Source organism: Tyto alba, unplaced genomic scaffold (assembly GCF_018691265.1).
Source record: "Tyto alba isolate M040663 unplaced genomic scaffold, T.alba_DEE_v4.0 Super-Scaffold_48, whole genome shotgun sequence".
NCBI lineage: Eukaryota > Metazoa > Chordata > Aves > Strigiformes > Tytonidae > Tyto > Tyto alba.
In genome coordinates this window covers 24,913,958-24,934,294 of record NW_024881324.1, presented here as the reverse complement: position 1 = coordinate 24,934,294, position 20,337 = coordinate 24,913,958, and the positions used below count along the sequence as shown (strand labels likewise).

At 40.9% G+C, this 20,337-nt stretch overlaps 1 protein-coding gene across 3 annotated transcripts in view; it reads left to right on the top strand.

Moving 5' to 3' along the window:
• TRIO (trio Rho guanine nucleotide exchange factor) overlaps positions 1 to 20,337 on the top strand; it is a 251,839-nt gene that overhangs the window by 65,849 nt on the left and 165,653 nt on the right. For all 3 annotated transcript variants that reach the window (XM_042806835.1, XM_042806836.1, XM_042806838.1), the window contains exons 2-5: positions 4,762 to 4,836; positions 12,869 to 12,983; positions 16,245 to 16,437; positions 17,089 to 17,601. In XM_042806835.1, the coding sequence (XP_042662769.1) occupies positions 4,762 to 4,836; positions 12,869 to 12,983; positions 16,245 to 16,437; positions 17,089 to 17,601 (896 nt within the window). The remainder of the gene's footprint in view (positions 1 to 4,761; positions 4,837 to 12,868; positions 12,984 to 16,244; positions 16,438 to 17,088; positions 17,602 to 20,337) is intronic.

Here is a 20,337-nt window from a genome sequence, read left to right as displayed (position 1 = left end):
AGTTTTTTTTGCTGTCTTAATTTCTGTTTCTGTGATTTATGCTTGTTGCCATAACAGAAGGATGCACATCACTAAAGGTATCTTCAAAGCAACAAAGACTCCTTTGTTCCTGGGGCAGCGATGCACCTTTGGGGAAGCTGTTTCGTATCGCGGTTCTGTAATCAAACTGTTAGCGTAGAAGGTGTGATTAAGGCAATTTTATCTGCTCCCTTTAATTGTGTGGCTGACCAGTTACTGACCACTGCAGCGCAAGGTAATGAAGAGTTATCTTGCCTCCTGTGTCTGAAGGATGCCTCAGCCCCAAACCAGCACAGCATTTGTCTTGGACGCGTGAGCTACCGCACAGGGTGCCCTGTTTCTGTTGCTGCTCTAAAGCTGATTTGCTCGCCGGCTTTCGGTGCCCGTAGGAAGTTTCAGCAAGTTGGGGACGCAGGGGAGCAGCAGTGGCAGGAACACGGTGATTTCCCAGCAGAAAGTGGCTCCTCTGCACTGGATTCCTGTCCCGTCCCCCGGGCAGGCAGCGGTGCAGCTCTGCAGCCCGGCCTTTGCCGTGGGATTTGGGGAAACCTGCAGCCCGAGCGAGAGGGGCCTGTGCTGGCCATTTGGGCAACTCCGAAACCTCCTAGGGGTGATGCCTCTACCCGGGAATTAGTGTCTTTTGATGGGTCTTTTGACTCGAATAAATGAATATGCTGCAGCAAAACCTCTCAGTTGCGTACAGCGTGAGCAAAAAGATTAGTCCAGACGACGAGTTGGTTCGGTTTGTCTGGCGGAGGGCAAAGGGGAGCTGGTGTGTTTGTGGGAAAGGCTGCTCCGTTTCCCACTGGATGCATCTGTATAAAAAGTTGAGGTGACCTTCTTGCTTCTTTCTTGTTTGAATGCTTCAAAGGTCTTTTAGTTGTGTGACACAACATCTCAATAACTGCTTTGCGATAACAGACCGTTTGAGTAGAGGCCTGCGCTGCTGTAACTCAGGATATTGGGTGATTCTGGAAGCTTCACGGTGGGGGGGAAAAATAATAATCTCTGAAATGGACTACTTAGCCGTGTGTTACTTAATCTACTGGAGTTGAATATTAATTAGCATAATTTGAGCTTTTTCCCTCTTGGCTTGGTAGCTAGGGAGAAGTGTCCGTGTGATGTATGAGACAACAGAAGGGCGTATACTACCTATTAAAAACGTGAAACTGCAGAATGAGCGTTCCTTTAATTGGTATTGAAAATAGCAAGGGTGGTTTCCCCGCTGAGGGCTAAAATTGTCTTTAAAAGGTATTAGCGTAGGATTTAGGATTAAACCCGACGGTTTTCAAGCACAACCGCCGCCTTATTGGGCGACCTGGCCGGGGGGGGGGGGGGGGGAACACCCCGACTGGGTGCCCCGGCCGCGCACAGGCCCCGCTTGGCGGCGGGAGCGAGCGCGGGGGCGGGGCCGGCCGCGGAGCGATGACATCACCCCCGGGATCACGTGATGCAGCCGGCTGGCGCGGGGGCTGCCGAGCCGTGCAGGGCGAGAGCGGTGCGGATTATTTATGGCATTTCATTTGTGTGCGGTATATGCCTCTTTTTTTTTTTTTTTTTTTTTTTCTCCCCCCCCCCCCCCCCCTTACAATAAATCCTCATAATCGCAAATATTTTGTGCCGTAGAGGCTTTAAAAAAAGAGGGGGAGGACCCACCCCCAGACCTTAAAACCTGTTTATATTGATTTTTTTTTTTTTCCTTCTGTTATTACTGTTGGACAGAAAAACATGATGCTTTCTTGCCGTATTCACCCTTTTTGCTCCCCAGCATTCTTTCATCAATTGTAATCCCCACAGTCTTTTCACTTAAGCTTTAACGCTGCAGAACTGGAATAAAAATAGGCTGTTTAGAGCAGCAGGAATATGATAATCCGAGGCAGTCAGCCTTAGGGATATGCAGATCCAGAACATGAGCCAAGCACTAACGTATTTGCTAGGGTGTTTACCTTGAGCAGCCCCTTAATAATCAAAGAAATGCTCGTTAAATGTTTCTTGCTTCTTACATGCCACGGGCAAAGTAAAATGTGCAGCCACTGTGCATCATCTGAGGTGAAGTAGTTTAAGGGCTTAGAAAACTGAGGAAGCAAGTTGCAGTAACATCAATGTCTTGGGTAATTTTGAGCTAAGATAGCAAAGTACAGCACTAGTTTCTGCATGCTTTTTAGGTGAGGAGAAGGTATTTTCTACCTCTAAATTTACTGTAAAGAAAAGGAATTGCTATGGTTGATGTGAAAGCTGAGCATGCTAAATTGGCATTAAGCTTATGGTGGGTAGCTCGAAGCACGTTAAAAAAAATTTTATTCTGGAAGGGTGCCTGTAGCAGTCAACTGAAGCCCAAATATTTCGAGGTGGAAAAAAGGTATTTGCTGTCTTTTTAGATGAGTTATTTAAGCCCATGGTTTTTCATAAAGTCTCATTTAAAGCTTTAGCCCATGCTAAATGAAAACTTTAAATTGTAGACAGTTTCCGTAAAAGGTTGATAACCCATAGCGAGTACTCGGGAGGAAGGAATAATACGAGAGGTTCCTCTGGGGCTGTCTTAGATTCCTGAGAGTCTAAGTGCAGACATGGAAGAAATAGCTGTGTTCCTCCACTGCTTGGTCAGCCTGGAGTTGCTCTGCAATTGCAAAATACTGTCCATTGTGTGGAAACCCTTCCATGCACCAGGGTTACCCAAGGAACCAGCTTTGCTGGTCTAGTCTGGAATTTGGGGTTTGGTTTTGGTTTATGGTGTTCATGGAAGAACAGGGAACTAGCTAATGACTGGAAGAGGGTTTGTTTAGTTTTCTTTTGTTTGTAATCTGTGGATGCTGAGGCGAAGTCGCTGTTGAACACTTCAGTTACTGACAAACATTTGTCGAGCTGCGTTTTTTTAAAAATCCTCAGTCATGGATAGTCTGTAGTCTTCCACGGACAGTCCCGTGTGCTGCTTCACAGTTCTTCACAACACTTCCTACCATCGAGAGTAAACCTCGCACTGTAATTCTAGCCAGTTTAACTTTTGCTCCCACCAGAATTGATGTGTTTTGAGGACTGCTACCATGTCTTCCCCCATTTCTTCAGACTAAACAGTATCATTCAGATTAGTCCTTGCTCGTAGCTCACGACATGTAAGCACCTGGCCATCTTTGTCCCTTGGGTGTTTTATTTGGTGTGTCTGGGGTCTGTTTTGAAGAGTAGGGCCCAAGGAGATACTGTAGTGGCACAGAAGTCTCAATATTGCTGGCTGGAATAGAAAGGCTGTGGTGTAATTTACATATATAATGCACTTCTTTACAAATCTTATGTTACTTGATGACACCAGTATGATACCTTCAGGTTTTGTCTCTGAAGTACACAGCTCTTTCGTTAAAGCTCCGAGCCTGAGACCAAAGGATAGGAAACTTTTGGATATTTTTGAGGAGGAAGAAAAATTATGGCATCCCTGCTGAGCATCAGTGACAGCTTTTGCTGCCATCTCTAGAGGGACTGTGGCCCTTTTGCACAGGGGAAGAACAAAATGTTTTAGAAAAGACTCCCACGTGTACACCAGAGCTTGCTCTTGTAAGATTTCCCTGAAACTATAAATAATTTAGAAGCTTATTTTACCTTCTAACTAGCTAAAACCGTTGCTTTTAGGGAACACCACTACTGTGTTGTAGCAGACTATTTGGGCTGTCTTGCTTCGCAGCACTTCTGGGCTTCAACAGTGACAGAGAAGTGAGTGCTTCCCACTTAGCCCAGAAGGGGTACTTTCTTCAAAATTTGGATTGTTAAAAAAGCACATGAATCCAAAGAGACTGGGAAGGATAATACAGACAGTTTAGTTGAAGCGTGGCTACAAAACCACCCAATTTTTGTAAGACGAACAAGAATGACCCAAAAGGGACCAATTCTGTATTGTACGGATCAATATGCAATATAAGGTCATAAATAAAATGCTTCCTAGATCTCCCTTAATACAGAAGGGAGAAGTTTAGAATCTGACCACAGAAATGTAATGGAAGTAGAGAGGAAGGACGAGCTGGTGATGTGCTTCTCTGCAACCTTGACTATAATCACTCACCTTGGGGATGGACCGTTTCAAACTCCATGGCTGTATAGAGTTAACATGACAAAATGCGCTTTCTGTTACAAAATGCAGCTCCTGTCAGGCAGCAGCAAAGACAGGAGAGCTTTATTTCCCCATTCTGCGTACAGAAGTGATGTAAGGCAAGGTGGAAGTAAATAGTGTCGGGGTTTTTTGATGGGTCTTTTTTTGTGGTGTTTTTTGTGCGTTTGGGAAGTTTTGGGTGTGTTTTTTTGTTTGTTTGTTTGGTTGTTTTTTTTTTTTTCTGTTATGAGGGGTTTTTCTGTGATTGGTTATTATTCTAAAGGTACCCGTTCTTATTAGCTTAATACTACTCCTCTACTGGAACAAAAAGTGAAAGTGGGATTTGGAATGCCTATAAGCAACAGGATCCAACTGATAGCTTTCATTTACTGATGAAAAAGGCTGATTCCAATATCCTATTTCTGCCGAGGCTTGCTAACAGACCGTGCTATTTGTGTTAAGCTAGTCAAATCAATGACTTATTCATTAATATATTTTAGAAGTTTAGTTTCTTTTTTTTGCAACCTTTTACTGTAAGGTTGTCTTAATTCCTGAAATCATAACATTCAGATTGTATTCCAAAGGTGAATGTTTTATAGTGCATCAGTTAAATGTAGAAGCTGAGCCTGTCTGAATTTCTGAATAATTATCTTATCTTTTCCTTTTTTCAGGGTTTCGCAAAAATGATGAAATGAAGGCTATGGAAGTATTGCCAATTTTAAAGGAAAAAGTTGCATACCTTTCAGGTACAGTTATTTTCTTCTGTTGTGGAATGTAATAACTGTTGTTAGTCACATGTAAATGGTATTCAAAATACTTTAAATATCATTACAAAAGTCATGGAAAGCTACGGTAGCACCTGTTCCAGCTGGATATCCCAAACATAACATGAGCGGTGTGAAAGGGTCTGTAATAAAGAAGATATATGTCTTGTTCAATGTGGAACATACTGCTTGTTGTCGTCCTGGTCATGTCCTGTCCCCCCTGCAGATCCCAACAGCATTATTTAGAACAACTTAAGACGCCTGCTGTACCGTAGTCATATTACTTCTCTTATGTGCGGTTCTTCTGCCTGAGAGTTTTTGTCTTGGTTTGAGCCTGGTCGGCAGCCAACCACCACACAGTGACTCTCTCTCCCTTCTCTTCCGGCAGTAAGAAGGGACAGAGAGCCAGGTTTGGGATTTGAGATAGGACTGGGGTGGGGAAAAATTCCCCTTTATGATCACGAGCAAAAGGCAGACTCGTTAGGGGAAGAAAAAAAGAACATACATTTATTACAGACACTAACAACAACACTTAACAGAGTAGGACAGTGAGAAGCATTACCACATCTTGAGAACACCTTCCCCCCACCCCTCCCTTCTTCCCGGGCTCAGCTCTGCTCCCGATATCTCTACCTCCTCCCCCAGCGGCGCAGGGGCAGGGAATGGGGGGTGCAGTCAGTGCTGCTGCTTCTGCTATCTTTAGTGGGGGGAGCTTCTGGAACTTGTTCCCCTGCTCCATCGTGGTCCCCCTCTCACAGGAGACAGTCCTCCACAAACTTTCTCCAACGTGAGTCCCTCCCACAGGCTGCAGTGTTTCCTTACACTGCTCCAGTGTGGGACACAACATTTTCCAACTGGATTCCCTCCCACGGCTGCAGCCCTTCCCGAGCTGCTCCAGCGTGGGACTCCCCCGCATGCTGCAATCCTCCCAGCGATGAATTACAGCAGCCGGGGCTGCTTCTTCCCACAAGACCTCGGCGTCCTTCGGGCACAGCATCTTGATCATCCAGGCGAAAAGCACAGGCCATAAATCAATGTCTGCTCCACCGTATATCTCCATGGGTGGCAGGGGGGGGCCGCCCTGCCATCTCACCACAGGATACAGGGGGGTCTCTGCTCCGGCACACCTCCCCCCTCCTTTCTTCCTCCGTTCCTCCACTGACCTTGGTGTTCATGCAGCTGCCCCAACTCCCCCTCACCAGTCCCACTGCTCCTCACCACGTCCCTTCTTAAATACGTTCTGGCAGAGGCGCAGCTGATGGGCTCAGTTTTGGTGCAGAGGTGGAGCTGACTTGGAGCTGGGGGAGCTTCGAGAAGCTTCTCCCAGGGGGCCGCCCCAATAGCCCCCTCCCCTGCTACCAAAAAGTCCCACTGCTCACTCAAACCCAGGACAGTTTTACAGAGATGGCTGTTACTGGCACATCTGAAGCACTGGACAAATATCTCTGTTGCAGAGGTGAAATTTCAGAGTATATCTTTTGAAGCACACTTAATATCTTCATGGTGAAATGAGTTGGCATCTCATTTTAGCTATCTCCAGCAGATACCTTGAAGTTGGTTGGTTACTTAATGAGGAACAGCAGAGGATTTAAAAGTGGGGGTTAGATGGATGGATATTATAACATATTCCGTAGCTTGATAAGTAACTTTACTTGATGTAATGATGTCTGAGGTGCTTATTCTTGTGAGCCGCGTTTTGGTGTGATTTTCTGAAGTACTTAATTCCAAATCTGTTGGGATTAAACAACATCATTCTTTTTGCCATAATCTGAGTGTCAGATGATTTAGAGGACAGTCTCATATTTGAAAGGTTTGTTTTTTTTTTTGGATAAATAATTTGTCAAGAACTCCAAAAATAAAGCTCTTATCTGTAAATATTAAAACATACAAAATGATCCCTGAAATTGCACTTTTTAGGGATTTGCTGTGCATGGATGCTGATGCTTGCAAGTACAGTGTGTAGTTCACAGTGCTTCATCCCGTTGACTCTGCTGAGTCAAGCAGAGGTGTAAAGCAAGAAAGATATATTTTTTTTTAAAGCTCCTGGCAACTGTAATGAATGATACAACAGACTGCCCGGAGAAAATTTCCCTGTTACTGTGGGAACTCCTGTTTCTTCTGCTTATGAATAGCAGTGCTGTTGAAGACTTGCTTAAAACTGTATTTTCAGAGGGAAAGAAGAGGGGGAAAAAAGGAATTAAGCACAAAATTTCAATCCCTCATTACTCTTTTTTTGGACTTTACTTTATGGCACTTAAATGAAAATAGAGTCAGTTTCCATTCCAAAACCAATTTCCAGGTTGTCCAGAAGTTAGACTAGACCCTTTAGAAGTCATCTGGAAGGTGATAATGTTAGTTTGTAAGCGTATGACATTCTGAAAAGGCATTAATTCAGTGAAAGTGAAGTGGGCCAAATGACAGTTGAAGATAAATTCAAGGGGAGAGGATGGATTACGAAGCAGAGCAGACGAGGTGCAGGCAGGAAGAAGTGGTTGCCAACTTGCCTGTGTGAAGGTAGCAGCTTCTGACAGAAGAATGGAACAAACAGCTGTGGACAGCAAGGCTGGCCAGAACTCATCTGCCAGGATCTGGGGTTTCACGTTTCCGTTGCAAGTGCAGCTCAAATGAAATGGGATACATTAGTAGTGAGAGTGATTTAAAAAAAAAAAAAAAAAAAACAGCAACCAACCACCTCCAACAAAACAAAGCCCTAAGAAAGCTACCACTACCACTAGGCCTTAACTGTTGTGGAACTAGACCTGTCAAGCTTTATACCTGGGAACACAAAGGTTAAAGACAGCTGTTGGATTACTGGCTGACAGAGGCTTTCAGTGTACCTGATTTTTTTTCTTCAAAAGTACAACTTTGGCTTAAGTACTTGTTTTTAATATTTTTAAGTACAGTAACTGGTTAAGGTCTGTAGAAGTAGGACAAATTTATTGGGGATACCTCTACTAAAACTCTATCAAATGATAACTCTGTTATCTCTACTAAAAACTCTAATAGTCCCATTAAGACTAAGGTATATACAAACATCACTACAATTTTTTTTCTGTTTTGTTTTATCTCATTTATATTGGAGTTCTGGTAGAGTTGTTGCAACATATTCATTGTTGATTGTCAAGTACCTTCTCAAGTAGAAATAAAGTATGATAATCAACAGTGCAAAGGAATGGTTCTTTTTTTATGGAGTAGGAAAGTTACACAAATAAGAGTCTGAAAAAAATTCATGGAGTGTTTGAGATCCTCCGTTCACTTCTCTAGTCTTTCCTTTGCCATTCTCTGCCGAGAACTTCCTTCTCCAAGTTAAATGAGTAAGTGTGGGCTGTATAGCAGTATATACGTCTTTGTGTTCTTAGAATACACTGAAGACACTGATCTTTCCACAACGCTGACTTTCTTAAGCACTTATTGAGACCAGCTTATTGTGAGATGGACATACGATGGCGAGCCATCTTATGGAGAGATCTGGACAGGCTGGAGGAGCTGGGCTAGCAAGAACGGTGTGAAGTTGAACAGAGAGCCCAGCGCAGGCTAGGGTCTGCGTGGCCGGGGAGCAGCTGTGCTGAAAGGGACCTGGGGGTCCTGGTGGACAACAGGCTGAACATAAGTCAGCATGTGCTCCTGAAGCAACAAAGGCAAATCAGATTCTGTACTGTATCTACGGGGGAATTACTAGCAGAGGTACAGAAGTGATCATTCTGGCTCTGCTCAGCGCTTGTCAGGCTGTCCCTGGAGGACTGTGTCCGGTTCTGGTCCCCACAATTAAAGAAAAAGGCAGGCAGGCTGGAGAGGCTCCACAGGAGGGTCACGGAGATAATGAGAGGGATGGAGAACCTGCCATTTGAGGAAAGACTTGAAAAGAAGAGAAGGCTCGGGGGGTACCTTATCATAGTATTCCAGTTCTTAAAGGGCAGCTCCAAAGGGGATGGATGTGCTCTCTTCGCAAAGAGCTGCACTGAGAAGACAAGGGGCAACGACTGTTTCTACCAGAGGTATCTCCTAGGCCATTCTTGAGATGATGTTTTGATCTAATCAGAAATCTTGGTGTTTTAATAAGTTAAAGCTCTTGGTAACAGATGCCTCCCACCGAGGAACCACTTTTACTCCAAGCGTACTATGTTGTGATTAAACTGTATTTATGAGTTTCCCTTTTCTCCTCCAACAGGTACCTCGTCGATCTGTGTTAGCCAGAGTTAGGCTGTAATTCTATATTGCTTCGTTTCAGTCTTTGCTTTTCATTTATTCCTTTCATTTGTTTTCAGGTGGATATATTGAACAAATCTACTCAACATATTTTATTTTCCTTTGTACAGACTGAGTAATTCATCTCACTGAAAAAACTGTTTCAGTGGTGTTTTTCCTCTGACACAAATCACAGTAGATCTGATGTGATTCACTTTTGCTTTTTCCTCCATCATCGCAATCCAGTTTAGCCCCCTTTATTGAGCTCTTAATGATGTGGTTTTGTAAATGAAAAAAACGAGTGGATTTTCCATAATTTAATGTATCTGAAGATTTATTTAAATGGAAGAGAGTTCTTTCCCCTGCCTCTGTTATCTGTAGCACCAGCCAGGATAGCGTTTTTTAAAAAACAAAGCAAAACAGAGATGAATTCAGAACTAGATTTTGTGCAACAAACAATGTACAAACGAGGGCTGTGGTGCGGATAAGTCATTTGGACTTATTAAAATCTGCGTGTTCCTTGTGTATCTTAAAATATGTTAGTGTAGCTGTGATGCTCAAGCTGTTACAGAAAGGTAAAGTTAATGATTGGATGACAGTTGGAGAGAGAAGGAGAGATGTAGTCTCTGAGAATTCAATTCTGAAACAGCTCTTGAAGCAGGTAGTTTTTGCTAGGGCAGGGGGCAAGGAAGTACAGAAGAAAAAGCACTTCTGTGAAGTACATCTTGCTGTTTGTAGGTTTATAACTGCGAAGTCTCAAAGCTCACTAAGCTAGCCAGAATTCTGGTATCTGTACATATTGACTCTGGAATCAGTTCTGTGTTGGAAATACTCGTCCTTCATAAAAACCACTCTGACAGACTGGACTGCTTTATCTTGTCTTGGTCAAAGTAGCAAAATAACTTGATACACAGAATGCAAATGCCTCAGTGCAGCTTCCCTGTGAATCCTGTGATGTTTTGCTGAAACTGCCAACGGAGTGGTTGTCGAACAACAACAAAGGGTGGCATGGGGAAGAGAAAAAGTTTCCTTGAATTGATTTTCCCCGGGAAATAGTTTACTTGAATATTGGGTGTCTCACCACCTGAAATAGAAGAGCCTCTCAGAGGTCTAACTGTGAAGTACAAATGGAGTCTTGGATGCTATTTTTTTTGGTTCAGTTTAAACTGAAGTCTGTTGAAGTACAGATGCTCTTACATCTTTACACATATACGAGGAGAGCATTGTCTTACAAGGTACAATGATCTCGGTTTCATATGAGGAAATAGCACTTTAACTCGCTTTACTTGTTAAACATGCCGTAAAAGCCTACTGCTGAGCTTCACCGAAATACTTTGAAATGAGGTAAAAAGGCATTTCCTGAAAAAACTGCCCTACTCAGCCTGTTGGATTTCGGTGCTGTTTGGAGACCATTGACAAGACTGCTGTTAGTGATGTGCACTAGACAGAACTGATTCATGTTGGGTGACTCATGGGAGTTGAGCAGCTCCTCATATGACACATCTTGGCATAAACAGAATATCTCAGTACTGTGGGGGTTTTATATAGAAGGAAAAGGGTAATAATGGAAGTCTCACCAATGAAAGTGGTAGCTTAATATGTTTTTGTTAAACCAATACAAATAAGAGGTTGAGTTGAAGAAACACTATTGTGAGACAGGAAATTCCCACCTGATGCCTCATATATCGTTGCTTTTAACATTCCTGTTTGTGTGTGTCACAGGAGCATCAGGAACAAAGGAAATGAGAGTTATTTATTTGAAAAGGCCTAAGAAAGCTTTAAGTATAGCTGATGAAAAAGACGAGTCTTAGGGACTTTTTTGCTTAATGTTTACAATTTGGGTATCTGATTTAAGACCAGATAGTGAAGTTCTTTTCACCAAAAATCAGTCTTCATTACTCATCTAGACCTGAAACGTGTGACAGATTTTGTCTCCAACGTATCAAAATTTCAGGATATGATTTATCAGAAGTTTAAGCACCGTACTTGAAAAGTGGGTTTTCTCTGTGGTGTATATGGAGCTGGGAGCCAACTGAAGAGGCATCCAAAATGACATAAAGAATATGTTTTTTTTTACTCTGCCATGTTGGAAAGTCGCATGATGCAGGTGTGTGCCCTTCCCTGCTAGCTGCTGCTTTTTTAAGAATTTCTACCCTGAGCAATCACATACTTTTTCTGTGGGGTTGGAATCAGTAGCATTTACCAGTTGAAATGCAAATTTTTAGGATCCGTAGCTGATGTCCTGGGGTGCACTGAGAAGAGCATTAAGGGCTGCAGCAGAGTATCAGCTAAGTTTTTGTGGCTTTGGAGCCCAGTGATCACTTTAGAGCTGAGCCAAGGCTTGGGCTATCAGACTGTCATTTATTCTTCCTCTCTCCTGTGGCTTCTGTCTTGTTTTTATCCTGTTACTTGGTATATAAAAACCCTCAAAGCTCTCTTCTTGGCAAACGGGTCAGGATGGTCAAGACCAGACTTACCTCTCTCTATTAGAATGAGACAACTCACTTGTTTTTAATCTCCCGTCCCACTTAAGAGGGTCAGGGAAGATAAGAATATGAATTTCCTTTTAATTTTAGGTTTCTGGCTTTGCAGCTTGCTGGAAATTCAAAGCTGCTTTCGCCTCTTCTGAGTTTCATTTGATGCCTCACGGGGAACATGTCCAGTGCACACAGTCCCTGGAGACCTTGACAGCTAGGCTTAGTGTCTAGAAAGCACATGAAGACTGTCTTGGGGAGGATAGTGATGAATTTTTGAGTGACTGGTTTTATTCATTTGCTTTTGGCCTTCCTTTCGAAGGGATTAAAAAAAAAAAAAAAAAAAAAAAAAAAAACACAAAGCAAAACAAACAACTTTGGTTAGTAACAGATTTACAACAAGGAGCTGATTTACAATGAGAAATTGATCAGGACAGAGAATAATGTTTTTCTGCGTTTCCATGGGACAGAAGAAAACAGTCCGCACATCTGTGGTTGAGAACATGTATGTGAAATTTAGCTTGTAAGAATGTGACTGTGCTATTATACAAGTGCTGTATATAAAGATAGCCTGCTGACTTGAATTTAGCATATAGTAATAGTAACATTTTGTTGTCACTAGCAAGGGGCTGGATCTAAAATTGTGGTTTAATGCTCAACTACAGTAAGTCTGGGCAATTTAACGAATGAGATGAATACACTTACGTGGAACTACTCAAAGTCAGATTTTTTTGCCTTACATATTAAATGGATTCAGAATTTCCTGCATTGCTAACAAAATTAAAAATTATAAACTGACAATTTAGGGTAAAAATACGAACCAAATGCTTAAATTGTATTCATCATCTTATCTAGTATATGCATTGGGTGTGAAATACTGTACACCTAAGCTCAGTGCTAGTAACGAATTTAACGTTGAGTAAACTCTAAATATTTGCCTACAAAGTAGCATAACTATTTAAATTTAATCTGTACAATCGCTGAATCAGAAGTTAAATGCATAACACAGCACCGTTGCTGGAGATGTCACGCTGCCACTCAAACTTGAATGTGACTAATGTGTAAGTGTAATGTTACGGTTATTCTTTGTTTCAGTTTTTTTGACATTTTTTTTTTTTTTATATTTCCTCATTGTAGGAATAGTGATAATGTGCTGATTTATACTCACAAAATTAATTTTTAAGCTGGTCGCTAAATGACAGTGTTGGCATTTAACTTGAAATCATTTATTTTTTTAAGTGGATGTTTATGAAACAGTGTAGGACTTAGGTTTTTTTAAAAGTATTCTGAACACTAATTTTGCAGACAAGAATGGTGTTACACTGTGGGGTCGTTTAACATCTTTACTTTTTCAGGTGGCAGAGATAAGCGTGGAGGTCCCATTCTAACATTTCCAGCTCGTAGTAATCATGATAGAATACGGCAAGAAGACCTTAGAAGACTAATTTCATACCTAGCTTGTATTCCTAGGTAAGTGATGGCTACTTGATAAGCTCTGAAGCTATAAAACAAAGTGAACTATGTTGCAGTACACCCAGAAGCTACAGCACTTGAAAGAGTTAAGAAAATGAGCAAATTCATACCAAGTTCTGTCAGTTACTCTTTTCAAACTGCTCTTGGGAAGAGACATAAATAATTACTCTGCCTTGTAGAAGGAAGCCTGTTGACAGCATGGCTGGTGTGCTTTGTCTGGAAGTATTTTGTGTCCTGGAAAGGGCACTGCCATGCTGTATTGCTGTCACTGTGTTGCAGATACAACTCCAAGGCTTTCTGTACATCAACAATTAGAAGCATGCTGATCATCATCCACAGTACGACGTATGTGGAGTGAGGTCAGCACAGCACTCCTAACTGTTATTTGTAGTAGATAAGTTATAGTGTCCTGATATAGCACAGGAATAAGTAGGAGAGGGATATGTAAAATTGCATTTACAGGTCTCAGATAAAACAAGTGGAGAGATCTGTGAAAGTACTGATACCACTGTATTACCAGTGGCTTAAGCTGTGAATTACAATTTGCTATTGAAATAAACTGGCAGAAGTCAAATCCAGGGCTAGTGTGTGTGTATATATACATGCCCATATATATATGTGTGTGTGTGTATAAAGTTATGTATATACATTTTTTTTTAAAAAGTTATGTGTTTTATATATGTAAGAAAGTTTGCTCACACAGAACTTTGTTCTTAGTAGTAACTGACTTGGGGACAAAAATGATTGTAAGACCCTTACTTTAGGTCTATCTCAAAATCTCCCAGCATTTGATGCAGACTGGAGCAATGCTGACTGTGTTTGAATATGTTTGCCCATGACCTTAAGGAGCAGTTGCTGTTACAGTTGAAAAAAATCCCTTGGACAATGTCCCTGACTGCAATATCTTCCATATTTCAGTGATGTGTTAATTTATAGGCAGTTGTCTTTGCACCTGATGTCATCAGCTGTCAGTTTCAGATTGACAAACGTGCTTTCATAAAAATAACTTCAAGACATCTAGTTGACAGGGTGTATGGCCTTCCTTTAAGAGCAATTGTTGGTAATTTAACTATTCTAGTCTTAACTTTGAAGTGTAGGAGTGTTTAGTACCATTTTATTATTACCTTTTTTTAAAGTTAACTGAGGGATTTTGGGGAGTTAGAGGAAGGAGGATGGGAAGAAGGCGTGAGATTTTTATTTCTGAAATAATTTCACTTCACATTTGAATGTTTGAGATGCATTCTAGCCCTCCAGAGCTTCAAGTTACTAGAGAAGTTAATAGATAAATATGCATCAAAATATGCCTGCGAGACTTTTCTAGAGATAATCTGGCATAATACAGTGGTCCTCTGGCAAAAGATGTATGTTAGTTTAGCATCAATAGATTTAAAATTAAAAGAAAGTTAGTGCAGGTTTTGTATCTCTAAGCATGGCAAAATTATGAGACTAAAGGGAGCTTTATTAAATGCAAGATTGATTTTCATACAAGTCATGCTTTAGGGGCTGAGCATGCAACTCTTGCTAATTAAGTCTCAGTTGATACAAATAGCCCCAAATATTTGGTCTATTAGTTACTGCAGTGCAGTTAACTGTAGGTAGCTGAAGATTCAGAGGTATCAGTTGTTTGACAGGAGCTCTGAACACTTAAGGTCATTCAGTCTCACAATTTTACTAATGTTACAATTCATATGATTTAAAAAAATATTGCTAATCTCAAGTCATCAGTGCTGACCGGACCAGGTATTTGTGTAGTTCAGGTCTACCGAACAGATGACATTGACTGACTGAAGTTTGCATGGTAGGACAGGGCCAGGATGAGCATCACTCCTATAATAGCATGCAGCCTTTCAATAATGGGTGTATCTTTAAAGTGGTAGTTGTTTTTGTCTTTTAATCCTGTGAGGCTGTTAGAAAATATTTTCACCGTGGTCAGAAAATTGTACGTTGTAGCCTACGTGTATTCCAAACGAGTCAATTTTAATGTATTTTCCTGTTACCATTGCCATTTTTGGCATTCCTCAGGCAGGTGGGATGGCCAGCATTTATCTTGATAAACTCCTTTTTTTAAATGGTGGTTTAGGTTTGGTTTTTTAAACTTCTAAAACTTAAAAACTCATCCTCTTTTAAGGATCCTGTATTACCAGTTCTTTCAGAAGCTCTTCTGATCTTCTGTATCAGTCATAACTAATCTTTCTACAGTGTGGCCAGTGAGACTGTGTAAAGTATGCCAGTGGAGCTTCCCTACTTTCTGGACACTGAAAACCTCAACACATGAACTCCAGAATTAAATTTACATTAGTCACATCCCTGAAAGTGACTCATGTACTCAGAACAATGGACATTTGGTCCCTTTTGATAGTCCATTGGCTATGACACATCGGTTTTGAGGTATTTTCCCTTTCCATGTTGATAAGGTCATGTAGCAAATTCTACTGAAAGAAAAATTTTTGGTGTCGGTGGTGATTACTGCTTTTGATCAGCATCAAGCACTAAGTGTACGAAAGGTATTGATGAAAAGAAATTAAATCTGCCATTCTCAGAAGAGTTGCCAGAGAATTTGGGTGTAAGATCTGTTGATTTTTGGACAGCAAAATTAAGCTAAAATTTTGTAGAATCAGAATCGGGTTGATGGTGGTTGCAGTTTTCTTCACAGCCATAAAATGCTTTGTTATCCATTTACTATCCACAAATGGATCCTGTTACAGAAAGAATTGTTAATAAAGGGGTTTTTTTCTCTCAGCAGACTCTAACTCTCAGATAATATGGGACAGTTTTAAAAAGTTGCAGAAGTGGTAGGTAAGAACCGTATGCCATCCTTCTGTCCTTTAGAGGATCCCCTCAGTCATTAGAAAGGCATGAATATTGCTATCAGGAAAGTGTGTGTACATTCTGTAGTCAGCTGTAAATGAGTGAATTACGTATTGCCGCTTCAGTAAATGGTGCGTGTAAGGTGAAGGAGAAACAAGACTGGCAGATGAATCATTGTGAATATAAACAATGAAGATGAAAGAGGAGATAAAGGCAGATCGTCAAATCAGCAGAAGATGTAAAGATATCGCCCGCAAGGAGTTTGGCAGGGGGTGAGGGAAGCTCCTGAGAAATTCATGAGATGTGCTGTATGTGTCAGCTGGTCAACAGTGAGACCCTGGGGTGTCACAGTTAGCTGAGGAGACCACGTTCATTAGGCAGGGAGGTGCAGTAGGGTGCTTTTTGAAGCTGTAACACTTGCTTGATAATCTTTTCTTTTTTCTTCTGCAGTGAGGAGGTATGTAAACGAGGATTCACCGTCATTGTAGATATGCGTGGGTCAAAATGGGACTCCATAAAGCCTCTGCTGAAGATTTTACAGGAATCTTTTCCGTGTTGTATTCATGTTGCACTGATAATCAAGCCAGACAATTTCTGGCAGAAACAGAGGACTAACTTTGGCAGCTCTAAGTTTGAGTTTGAGGTAATTTCCCCTATGGTATACAAATTTACATTTATTTAATGGTTTTAAGTGTGCTCACTACTGGTCAGCACCTTGAAAACTCTTAGAATAATGATATTCTAGATGAGAGGAGAGGGGGTACATTAGGCCAGTGGTGCTAGAGGGGATGTGGTTTTCTTCATGTACTCTAGGCTAGGTAGTTGTGCACGTAGTCATTTATATTCTTTTTCTGAGCACGAGAAAGATGGAATTGGTGTTTTACCCCTAATGGTAAAATGTTAGATTTCATCTCTTTGTTGTCTCGGTCTGCATTGTGGTAATCGTGATGTCACCAGCGTCCAGAGGAATGAACCTTGCTGTGATCCTTTGGCTGCTTTACAATACACGAAGTCAAAACTTAATCGAAACAGTAGTCAAAAGATTGACTGCTGTTTTCTCCTTAAGTGCAGTGAAGGCAAAAAGAAAGAAAATACTTTTCTCATTTGGGGAAGTACCTGCAAGACAGGAGGCTAATCAGAATTGAAGTGTGAAGAGAAGTGTATGTGAAAAATTAAGTCATGTGGACATCATGAGCAAAACGATCAGCTCTTTCAGAGAAAAACAAATTTGAAAGAAAATTTCATATTTGTTTCAGTAGCAGCGTTTTTTTAATTTTTATTTTTATTTTTTTAGACAAATATGGTGTCTCTGGAAGGCCTTACCAAAGTAGTTGATCCTTCTCAGCTAACCCCAGAATTTGATGGCTGTTTGGAGTACAACCACGAGGAGTGGATAGAAATCAGAGTTGCCTTTGAGGACTACATTAGCAATGCAACCCATATGCTGTCCAGATTGGAGGAACTGCAAGATATATTGTCAAAAAAGGAAATGCCTCAGGACCTGGAAGGTGCTCGCAATATGATAGAGGAGCATTCACAATTAAAGAAGAAAGTCATTAAGGCCCCTATCGAGGACCTTGATGTGGAAGGACAAAAGCTGCTCCAGCGGATACAGAGCAGTGATAGCTTTCCCAAAAAGAACTCTGGGTCAGGGAACGCAGACTTACAGAACCTTTTACCCAAAGTATCCACCATGCTGGACAGGCTGCACTCAACACGGCAGCATCTGCATCAGATGTGGCATGTGCGGAAATTGAAATTGGACCAATGTTTTCAGCTCAGGCTGTTTGAGCAGGATGCTGAAAAGGTAAGGAATGGGGGGAAGGGAGTGCAAATGGATGCTGCTTGATGGACTTGAAAGAAGTACCAAAGATAGCTGCAGATAGCAATTTATGTATTTGGAATTAATCACTAGCCATTTAAAGAGAAATAAAGTATTTCTTGATGAGCGTTACTCATAGTCTTATGGAGTAAAGGCCATGGGGTAGTAATTCTAAGCTGTAGAGATCACAGATAGCTCTCATGGAAGAAAAATTGAAGTGGTAGTGATTTTAAAGCATTTGCTTTGGTGAGTTTTTGTTTTAGACATATGTTTTTGCATGCATCAAGTGAAGATGAATGCTCTGTACTTTATAAATACAGACTAAGGACTACACTGGTCTCCTTTTGAGCAACCCTTGGGATTTGAGTGACAGGCAGTCGACAAAGTCTGAAGATGCTGACATGAGGAACTGCTTCATTGATGCAGGATTTAAAGTCCCAGCCTTAAAACTGATCTATCTCTTTTGACAGTGCATATGTCATTAACGGGGGACTGAGTGATCTCAGAATGTTTTGGGCTAGCCAGTCGCTTCAAATGAGAAAGCCTTTGATTGTCATAGCATTTGAAGAGGAAATATGGCAGGCAGTGCACTTTTACATGAGCTCAAATAAGATCTGTTTTCATGTAGAATGGTTTTGCAATCACTTATTATTAACTTGTTACCATGGAACAAAGAGCTTTAAGGAAGAGTGGGGAGTTTTTCTCCGGCAGAAGAAGTAACTAGACTGTGAAGTCAAATGGTAAGTATGGTCTTCGTCAGATTTCTTAAAACACTATGTAAAAATGCCTGAACTGGGTGAGATCAAAGGTCTGTGTCAAACCAGTACCCTGCTCTCCAGTGGTGGTCAGAATCCGATTCATGGGGAAGAGTAGAAGCAGAACAATCATATAATACTACCTCTTTCTCCTTCTTCTCCGTTTTCTTCCGCTGTACTTTCCCTTTCCCTCATCATTTAAGCTCAGGGACTTTCTTCACACTGGCCTTAATGTTTTCTGCCGTGTTTAATAAGTAAATCATTTTTCAGAAGTACGATTTCAAGTAGGTGTTTACTGAATGGATATAGCTGAAAGTAGTAGGGGCATGTGAAGAGCTGTAAAAAATCTGCTCAAGTGAGTTTGGAGTTATAAAACTGTTTAGAAAACAACAAGCTGTTGGTCTAGCATTGCTCTTCCAGGTCCCAAATGCTTTTTAGCAACCTTCCAGCCACTTAATTACAGCATTAATTATTCTTTATTACAGCATGAACAAAACACATTTTGACGGTGCTCACATGGTATTGAAAGAAATGTTCTTCATTTACTCATCTAAAAATTGCCTACGTAACTTGGGCTTTAAGAAACTCCTTGTGAAAAACTTGAGCCTGTGGGATTGATCTCTGTCCTGCCATGAGATTGCCTAAACTCCTGTCCGTGTTTTCTAGGTTCCCAGTTCCAAGAATAAGTCTATATTAAATTAACGCATCCCTCTCTCAAAATAAAGGGAAATGTTAGGCACCTCCAAATGGGGTTGACAGCAGCTAGCATACATGGGACTTAATTCTCTCATTGACCAGTAAAAAAAGATTAAAAAGAAGGTTGGTGTAGTATCCCAACTCACTTTTGGATTAAGGCCCTTGCCTTATTCTGCTTGCAGCCCTTATATTAGAGTTCATAGCTCAGGGCTGCTTTATCAGTGTATGTCGATGTGGTTTATTTAGGAGTGGGAAAGGGCTGGATCTTTGTTGGCAAAATAAAGGGAACTGGATGGGGGAAAATAAACGTGTTCATTTTGGAGGACTTGCACAACTCTTTGCACAAGACACCTGAGCTGGTTTGGGAGAAGGCAGCAAAGGGGTGAGGTGGGAGGGAATCTGATTAGAATTACTCTGTAGGTATCTCTCTGAAGGCAGCAAAGTGAGACTACCTAGAGAAAGGTGGTAATGAGCAGGACCTGTGTCTTTTTGGAATAACGTTCTAACATGTCTTCACTGTAGTCTAGATAAGAAACTGAAAATTTTAGGACCATGTGATCATCTACTTGTTGCTACCATTTATTTGTGAACAAACTTTTTTAGTTGATACAGATCTTTTGAGCTGAGATTTGGCAGATTTCAAGGCTGTTGCAGGAGAGAGAGTCGGGGAGGGTGTGGTGTTAAATTTAGCTTTTTGCCGTGTTGCTTGGTCTTTGAAAACTTTGTTTTCCTGTGCCATTGTTAACATACCTATGCACCTCTAGTGATGGTCATTTTCAGATAAGGTCTTTCCTAAAATTTGTTTGAATATTAAAATACTTTAAAAAAAACAAACAAACAAAAAAAAACCCCACAAAAACAACAACAACAAAAAAAAAAAAAAAAGCCCCCCAAAGCAACAAACATATATAAAGATTATTCTTAAACTTGTCTGGAAGAGTGTAATGTGTAACTGTGTTCGAGTATAGTTTTTTTAAATTTGTTTAGCAATACAAAAGTTGTTTTCAAATCTGTTATAAAGTTACAAACTAAAAATATTAAACTTGCTGCTGAAGTATTTGATCAGCAAGAATGAATTTATATTTAATTTTCATGAGTTGCAATTTTCATTCTAAGTTACTACGATACTGACACCATGAAATGCTGACACTAGAGAACATACAAGCTTGGTAGCTCAGGGCTGTGCTCCGAGCCTGGTTGTTTACTATGACTTCTTTGTAGTAATGAAGTTTATGACTTTATGATTATAGCTTTACTGTATTTTGTTGAG